The sequence below is a fragment of the Lathyrus oleraceus genome, chromosome 4, assembly GCF_024323335.1.
Source record: "Lathyrus oleraceus cultivar Zhongwan6 chromosome 4, CAAS_Psat_ZW6_1.0, whole genome shotgun sequence".
NCBI classification, from domain to species: domain Eukaryota; kingdom Viridiplantae; phylum Streptophyta; class Magnoliopsida; order Fabales; family Fabaceae; genus Lathyrus; species Lathyrus oleraceus.
This window is the reverse complement of record NC_066582.1, coordinates 64,911,821-64,921,760: the sequence shown is the minus strand read 5'-3', so window position 1 is coordinate 64,921,760 and position 9,940 is coordinate 64,911,821. Positions and strand designations below refer to the sequence as shown.

General features: G+C 37.3%; 1 protein-coding gene across 1 annotated transcript; it reads right to left on the bottom strand.

Moving 5' to 3' along the window:
* Window positions 1-297: 297 nt before the first annotated feature.
* LOC127073382 (scopoletin glucosyltransferase) lies at window positions 298-2,233 on the bottom strand. The gene has a single exon (XM_051014537.1). The coding sequence runs from the start codon at window positions 2,086-2,088 to the stop codon at window positions 610-612; it is 1,479 nt and encodes a 492-aa protein (XP_050870494.1). The 5' UTR covers window positions 2,089-2,233; the 3' UTR covers window positions 298-609.
* Window positions 2,234-9,940: the final 7,707 nt, after the last annotated feature.

Here is a 9,940-nt window from a genome sequence, read left to right as displayed (position 1 = left end):
TAATAAATAATTATAAGTTTGTGATTAAAAATTAACAAGTGTTTTTCTTATTTTATCAACCGGAAGAAATAACGAATTCAAAAATTTCTCTGTAACAAGCGCTTCTATTCTCTAATAATTTTCAATAGGTTTTACTTGTTTTTAGTTAAACAAATTTTTCAAATAAATTCCTACATTTATAATTGTTTGTTAAAATAAATAATTTATGCGGATACAAATGTTTATTACTTGCTATATTTTTAGTTCACTCCTGAAAAAACATATTTATGCCTAATGGAAAAAAAAAATAGAAAAGAGTAAAGGTAAATGAAGAATTATCACAATAATTCTTAGCTTTTACATGATGGACTCATTTCAATATATATCCCCATTGATAATAGATTGCTCTTTAGATCCATTGATAATGGATCCATTGCAAAACTTATCCATCTCTCCCTTTCAAAACATAATAGTCCAGCAACACCAATTACAGAACTAGTCTTCTCAAAACTCAACTATAGAAACTATATGGGACAACATACAATCTAACTTATTAGTACTTCATTCAAACCTTGCTGTACAATGTAGATAATCTAATTTGACTATGCATATATTACAAATTGAATTGAATTACTCAAGCGATCTGCTGTCTCTCAATCTTTTGAGATCATCAATCAAGGCCAACAAATTCTTTTCAGACGAGCCGCCTTTTTGAACGGCTCGTCTAGCCTTTTCCTCAAACTCTTGAGCGCGGCTTCTGATTTGGATGGCTTCTTCGCCGTTCATCAATCTTCTTACAGCCTTCTCAATGACATCTCTCGTCACCAACTTCTCTCTCTCCTCAAAACCAGTCAAACACCATTCTGTTGCACCAACTTTCACTCCAATCCCTCGCACTTCAGTTATCAGTTTTTCATTGTAGAATTGTTCCCCCGCCACCGGCCATGTTATCATCGGAACCCCTGCACCGACAGCCTCCACGGCGGAGTTCCATCCGCAATGCGTCATAAATGCTCCAACAGCAGGATGGCTCAGAATCATAACCTGTGGAGCCCAACCCCTAATAATCAAACCTTTATTCTTCTCAATGTTTCTCTCTTCAAATCCCTTCGGCAACCACTTTTCTTTCTCCTCTTCACTATTATCCTCTTTCCCTTTCTTAACGGGTACAACCCATATGAATTCGTAACCTGATGCTTCAATCGCACACGCGATCTCGTAAAGTTGTTTAGCCGGGTAATGGCAGACGCTTCCGAAGCATATGTACAACACTGAGTTATCACCCTTGGAGTTGAGCCAACTCAGACATTCATGCACACTCACTGCACTTTCTTGTCCTCTATCTGCTTTCTCTTGAACAGTTCTACGAATAAGAGAAGCTGGACCAATATGCCAAGCTTTATGACTAGTAATTTTCTCATAGTGTTGGATACACTCTTCACCGTCAAGTTCAGCGAAATTGTTAACAATGAGTCCATTACTTTTGAGCTCTTTCTCCAGCATATTTTCCAGGAATCCAGCCAATACCTTTGGCGGTGTTGAGGACAAAGTGATACGATGAGGGAAATTCGGAACAACAAAGGAACCTGATCCTGATTCTGAATCTGTGTTAGAATGAAGTAGGTGGTTTATTCTGATGGATTCCATTAGGGAGACGGTAAATAGCGAGAAACCGTTAAAGGCGAGGTTGGGGATCCGAAGCTTAGTGGCTAACTCATTAAGCCAAGGGAACATGAAATCGCCGATGATGCAGTCAGGTGGATCTTTCTCCATGAAATCTTGAATGGGCTCATGGAGGAGTACTGCGCCTCTGTAGATTTTGACGGAGGAGGCAGGGTCAGGGGTGTTGGTCATGGATTCGACGCCGTCTGGGAGACCAACTTGTTGGGAGGGGAAATCGACGGTGTGGAGGCGGAGGAAGAAGGGGTCGGCGGAGGAGAGGGATTTTGTAAGGAACTGAACGTTGGAGGGAGTGGTGATGATGGTCACGTGTTGGCCACGTGATGCAAACAGAGTTGCTATGTCGCATAAAGGGATCATATGCCCTGCTGCTAGAAATGGAATAAAGTGAAGTTTCAGTGGCCGTTCAACTTCAACATTAGGTTCCATTGCTGATTTATTTAGCTCTTCTGTATGTTTCTTTCTATTCAAGCTTAATTTGGTTTTATATATTCTTTACTATAGTTTATGAGAGCTGAAATGCTCCACGAGAGGATAAGAGTCTATGATAGGGATGGATCGGTGAAAGGATTAGATTAGTAGATACGTAGGGAGAAAAAATATATATATATAAAAATTTAATTAATTACTCGGTAGAAACAATGTACTAAAATTTGAGATAAAAAATAATAATGCTGATTTATGTCCCAAGGACACATGTTAAAAAAGTCATAAGTAGAAAATTCATATTGAAAAAACAATAAATGCATTAATTATAAATTGTATTAAATTTAAGACATAATTTTTAATATTTTTTTATTATATTTATCTCTTAACTTGTGTCTTGGGCACAAGTTAACATTACCCATAAAAAAATTATCAAGCACAATGAATGAGATTGGAATTGAAAATTCTAGCTCAGCATCCATTTTCTTCTAAGCATGATTGTAGCCTCCTTTTCCTTCTTGTGCCCTTTCCACTACTATAATTGAAAAAGATTTGGATTTTTTTATTAGTTAGTATTTCCTCAGTTTTTTGATTTTTTTTTTTTAAAATAACCAATTTATTTAAAAAAAATAATCCAAAATAACCAATTATTCGAAAAAAATATCAAAATAATCAAGTTTGGTAGAGGATGCGTCAGATGAATTGACGCACCCCCATACCAGTAAGAGGATGCGCCAATAACATTGGCGCATGCATTGGGCTCCTCATGAGGAGGCGCCAATGCTAGTGGCGCCTGCATTAGGCCTCATGAGGAGGCGTCAATGCTAGTGGCGCCTTAGTGTGTTTTGCTTGGTGGGCGCCAATTCATCTGGCGCCTGCATGTAATGCTCATGTGGGCATCAATCCCTCAGGCGCCCACGTGTTTTGTCCAATGGATGTTCTGTCTCTATAAATACCACGCCTTGCATACAATAATTTTCACTCAAATTCATCTCCTAATACCATAAGTTGTCTAGTTCAACCATAAATTTCAATTCTCTCTATTTCAACAATGTCTACATACATTCAGAAACGAAATACTGATGTAATATTTTCTGTCGTTGCGGCTCCGATACAGGTTAGATTTTGGAACACAGATACGTTTGAACGTCTTAATCGGACGTTGTACAGTTGGTTAGAGGGAGAAGTTTGAGAGGGTGAACGGATTAGAAGAATACAATGGCTTGTGTCCACGTTCAACCAACACGGAGAAGTGCGCGAATGGGTGGATATTAAGACCGACCAAGACGCTCTTACATGTTCAAAATTGTTTTGATGGTTGTAATGCGCAAATGGGTAGGATGATGCATTACATGTTCAAAATTGTTTTTGTGGTTGTAATTGCATAGTTCTTGTATTGTATTTATTATAATTATTTGTGTTACTGTTTATGTAATGGTACTTTCGTCACAGACGTCTACTATGAAGTAAATTTAGTTTTCCATATATTGCAACAGAGGTACTATGAAATAAATTTAGTTTTTCATATATTGCAACAGAGGTACATCTGAATTTATCTAGTTGTGTTCGTTCCAATACTAGGAACGATGCAGGTTAGACTTTGGAACACAAATACGTTTAAACGTCTTAATCGGACGTTGTACAGTTGGTTAGAGGGAGAAATTGGAAAGGGTGAACAGATTAGAAGAATACAATGGCTTGTGTCCACGTTCAACCAACACAGAGAAGTGCGCGAATGGATGGATATTAAGACTGACCAAGACGCTCGTAGGATGATGCATTACATGTCAAAATTGTTTTGATGGTTGTAATTGCATAGTTCTTGTATTGTATTTGTTATAATTATTTGTGTTACTGTTTATGTAATGGTACTTTCGTCACAGACATCTACTATGAAGTAAATTTAGTTTTTCATATACTGCAACATAGATACTATGAAATAAATTTAGTTTTTCATATATTGCAACAGAGGTGCATCTGAATTTATCTGGTTGTGCTCGTTCCAACACTAGGACAATTATTACGATTGTGACCTGGTTGACGGCATGAACTACATAGTCTAACCATTTTGTTTGCCGTATCCATTTCGGTTTGAATCCGGGTGTTGTTAGGGCGACCTTTTTTCTTACTTCGCATAACTTCGTTGTGCCAGACGATATCCCCTTGACATTCTGGCCAATAATCCTCTTTTGCCACTACCGAAAAACTAATTTTATAAACATTTGAAAGGCTGACGACTTTGTAAACTTCAAATAGCAAGTAGGATGGATCCCTTCGAACCTTTGAGCATGCCGCAATGACATGGGAGCAGGGGGTACGAAAGGCTTGGAACCTTCCGTTGTCGTATGGCCTAGTCCACTTCTCCAACAGAATACTATCGATCCACCGTACTGCATATTCGTTCGACAATCTTATTTCCTCGCGGTAGTGTTTGAAAGAAGGTTCTAATAATGCGTAACCTGCATTGACAACCTTCTTACGCAATGTCTTATCTTTGATTTCCCGCATGAAATTCTGAGCAATATGTCTAATACATAACACATGCCTCGAATGAGGATTTTGCCAGCCATTGTCAATGTTATTATATGCACTGATGATTGAGGGGTTTCTATCAAAGATCAAACACAAGTTAGACTGAGGTGCAACGTGCAATCGGAGATTTCTTAGGAAAAAACTCCATCCCTTTGTAGTCTCCCCTTCAACTAGGGCAAAGGCGATTGGAAAAATATTAATGTTCCCATCTTGTGCCACTGTCATCAGTAATGTTTCTTTGTATTTTCCATACAACCATGTACCATCAATTTGTATAATTGGTTTACAGAAAGAAAAAACTATGATACATGGTTGATACGCCCAGAATAGACGGTGAAATATTCTATTTCCAACAGCGCACGTACCATCTGGTGTATAGGCGGGCAATGTTTCCATCTTGACAATTGTCCCGGGAGCATATTGTTTTAGAGCCAACACGTATTTTGGAAGTTGTTTGTAAGACTCCTCCCAATTACCAAACACTTTTTCAACAGCTTTTGTTCTAGCTATCCATGTCTTCCTATATGATGGAATGTACTCGTACTCTGCCCTAATATGCGAGATTATTGTACTCACCTTTAACGACGGATTATCGCCAATGATAGACAATATTTCATCACATATTAGCTGAGAGCTTAATTTACGATGATCCTGCATTGGGTTTGTCAGCATGCATGTGTGATTTGGACCCATTGATCCAATCTCTCAAGACTCGTTCCTCTTCCGGTATGAAGTTGACAAACTAAAAAGGCAGTGCTCATTCAGATAATAAACTTTATACCTCGATGCGTCAGTTCTGTCAACTCTGAAATCAACTGATAGTTGCATGTGGAATTTCTTAATGGCTTTTACACATTCCTCTTTTGTGTGAAATGTGTCTCCTTGTTTTAGAGATCCTTGCATTTGCACGTAAGGATTGTACCATACATCTGTCGAAGGTTCATCTGAACCCAAATTTAACCTTGTCATGTGTTAGGGTGGGCAATATATATAACTTGCTGGTATTGGTATTGGCTCCTCTTCCTCTTTAGCGTTGACCATCAAATCAACCATGATCTCAGGTTCCTCTTCTTCGTCGTTTGGAACATTCACCTCAGCTTGTTCGTCATCAGTCTCACAAAACACTTGTGACTGATTAATGTACTGAGACACCTGTTGTTGATGTGGTAATATATACAATTCTATATCGTTGTAACCGGATTGTTCGTGACTGACAAACATATGTTGAACATCATCATCATCTCGAATCTTCTTCTAATAAAATTTTACCTGGTTTTCTGCAAACCAAACCGGATTTTTATAGATGATCTGACCCATATTATTGCACTGCAATTTCTTTTCTATTCTTTGTTTCATATGTGAAAAATTTGATCGTCGATTTATTGTAAATCGAGTCACCTCTGTGTTTCGAAAACAAAAACCGAACAACTGATGATCAAATATTTCACCTTCGACATGTGCACTGATCATGTAATGTTGTGTGGAAGATATTATGTTGAAATATTAAATATGTAGATAGTTTGAATGGAATTGAATGCATTGCTAAGTTATTCATCTGCACAGCATAAATAGCTTGGTCATTGGTAAGTTGGTCGTTGCATTGATAACTTGGTCATTATCTGTACAAACTTGACCATGCATGCAGTAGAAGGAATCCAGCACGCAGAGAAAAGATTGACAAGAATACACATGCGCCAGGGAATCAAAGAATCTCTGAGCTCTGTGCCCTAAGATTCCAACCTAGGCGTCCATTCCCTAGGCGCCATAAAGTAACTGAGGCGCCAAAGGGTTAGGCACCTCTTCACACAAACTAGTCTTAGGCGCCACTAAGAAGGGCGCCCCTTCCAATTGCCCTACACTAAGGCACCAAGAGGAAGAGCGTCTCTTCCTTGCATGTGAGAAATCACATGTAGGCGCCAAGAGAAAGGGCTCATCTTCCCTTGCATGTGCTTTCTTCACATGCGCCAAGAAGATTCCTCACATGCTAGCTTTGTCATTATCTTGTCTCCTCTTGCCTTTCCATGCAACCAATCACACCCTTTTTAGGTTGCAAACATACTCACTCATTCATCTATAAATAGTCTATCATATCAACAATATCAAATCATCTTCATCAATACTCAATTATATTCTTCTACCATACTTCTTTCATCTACCAAACTCAAGCTTTGCAAATTCAAATCATGTCTTTGTTGACTATGGGCGATGAACACAGAGGCACAATCGAGAATATCTCGGCATTTGTATGTTATCTCTCTCTTTTAATTTTTTATGTTATTTGTGTTATACCTTTGTTATCTCTCACTTTTTAGTTTCTATTTTTGGATTATTTCTTATAGATATCTTTTTTGTGTTATACCTTTGTTATCTCTCACTTTTTAGTTTCTATTTTTGGATTACTTCTTATAGATATCTTTTTTGTGTTATACTTTTGTTATCTCTCACGTTTTAGTTTCTATTTTTGGATTACTTCTTATAGATATCTTTTTTGTGTTATACCTTTGTTATCTCTCTCTTTTTAGTTTCTATTTTTGGATTACTTCTTATAATATCTTTTTTGTGTTATACCTTTGTTATCTCTCACTTTTTAGTTTCTATTTTTGGATTACTTCTTATAGATGTGTGTTTGTTGAGTATGTATTTCTTCTTCTAATTGTATTTTCTTACTTTTTTATTATTAGAATCCGAAGCTGTTTAGATGTCGTGTACATGAATATGTACCCCACAATCCTTTAATAGAACCATATATTAGAGGATGTGGATTTGGAAATCTACTAAACATTGTTTCGTACTCGGTGGACTACAAGTTCATTCTGGCTTTGTTGGAGAGGTGGAGACCCAAGACCCACACATTTCACCTTCCGATTGGTGAGTGTACCGTCACACTTGAGGACGTGTACGTGTTGTTGGGTCTCCGTATAGATGGAAAGGTAGTGAATGGTCGAGTTAACCAAGACAACAATATATGCAATGAATTATTGGGTGCCCCTTTGTTAGACGACGAAACTGAGGGAGACACATTCGGTCAGGCAAGGGGGCAAGGTATAAATTTAAAATACCTAAAACAATATTATGCCAGTATAATATTGTCCGACAATTCAACCGAGTATGAGAAAATAATAAAAGCTCGGTGTTATATATGATTTTATTTGGTAACTTTTTGTTTCCAGAAAGTACAGGTAATTCTGTGAATATAATGTATTTACCTTTATTACGCAACATTAATAAGGTAAACACTTATAGTTGGGGTTCAGCTGTGTTGGCTCATCTATATAGTGCAATGTGTAGAACTGCAAAAAAGAATACCTGTACTTTTTTTCATGTGTTTATTTGCTTCAAGCTTGGGGGTGGTCGAGAATGTTGTCGCTCGCCTCGATAAATGAGCGCCCATTCGTGTTCCCGTTTGCAACCAAGTAAGTCTAACACTTTACCATTCACCATTTAGTTAATTATACTTATTATTATAATTAACAGTAAATAATATTTTTCACTTATTTTTATTATCTTAGGTGGTCAGTAAGGGGAATGAACTACAATAGGTGTCTGAAACACGCTATTGTAGTCTATCGAAATCTATTGGACCACATTGGACATGACAATGTAATAATCCTACCGAACTATATTTTAATTTAAAAATACTTCTCAAGTTATTTTCCATCTAACCATTTCGTATTGTTTTACAGTTTGTTTGGAGGCCATATCTGGGTCTGAATCATGATGTGAACCATGACGATGCTGCACTTTGGACAGCAAAGACACCGATTATCCGATTCACTACGGTGGAAATACACCAAAGTGACAGGGTCAAACTGCAGTTCAGAATGCTACAACAGATTCCAGAATCTCCCACGTGTTTGGGGAATTGGCATCAAAAAAGGGTCGATGCACAGTGGGATTACTCTGACTGGAGAGACTTTGCAAAAGACATGTGTCATCAATGGAGGAATCGACGACAACACATCTTGAACGAACCAGTCATCCAAGGTGCAAGACCCACTCAACAATCAATGGCATGGTTTAGGTCAGTAACAACTCAGCAATTTGTATCTGAGTCGTGGTATTTGATGGATCCACGCCAACTTGCTTCGTCATCGTATGCCCCACATCAATTCACCACCCAACACCAATGTGAACCCACCCAAACCCAACAACCAACCACACAACATTTACCGACCACATACACACAACAACCAAACACCCAACATCGCAACCCGTTCATGCCAACCACTAGGGGTGTTCGCGGTGCGGTTTGGGCGGTTTTAATGTTAAAAATCATCTGAACCGCAAGAGAAAAAAACACGCGGTTCGGTTTGGTTTGGTTGAATATTAAAAAAAAAACAAACCAAACCAAACCAAACCAATGCGGTTTGAATTGGTTCGGTTGATGCGGTTTTTTACAATACTTTTATTATGTATAATAAATAATAAATAAATACCAAATCATTCATACATAAACATTACCGAATAACAATTGACACATTATCAAACTCATAAAAATAGTATTCATAAAAAAGAGATTTGTAAAAATAGAATTATGAATTACAATTAAACTTTCTCTTTGTTCATAAAAAAACTACATAGTTGATAATTCATAATTCTTCATGTTTGTTCACAATGGCGTTTGTTTTCTCATAATAATATTGAAGTTCGTGTGGCAGATTCTGGGAATGATGAACAGCCGCATTAGGTGGAAGGTTTAACAAGATTAGTAACCGGATTGCCACTGTTAATTCTTTCAAGAGAAGTAGACGGCATTTGAAGAGAATGTACAGGAGGCAAAAAAACACCGGGAACAGTAGAATTGACACTCCTCAGAATGGTAGGGCTGCTGAAAACTATCTACATTAGAAGCATAAGGTCCAGTAAACTTAGGTGCCTGCAACAATTGAAATCAAAGGTTTCTAAAGCCAGAGACATCTATAATCATAAAATCAAAATCCAAACTTAAAATTGACACTGATAAAGTATCCAGCAAAAAGCCATAAAAAATTGATATGCAGCTAATGACATACGTTAAAGAAATTTTTCAATACAGAATATCCAAGTTTCAAATGAATACTTTTATCAAATGAAGTTGTTTTCCGGTTTGAAATCACAAGTTTCATCACAAACAGAATAACAAAAACATTGTTGTTTTGAATCATTTAACATATACGCAGCAGGCAACGCATTGGGATAAAATGTAACATTTAAGAAGTTAATGATCTATGAAGGTTTTGTGTAGAAGTTTTTTGCTCTGAAAGTGATGATTCGAGAATATATAGGGGATGGATTTAACAGAGATTAACTTTGTTAAATCTTGCTAGTTCAAACCAGTTAGAAA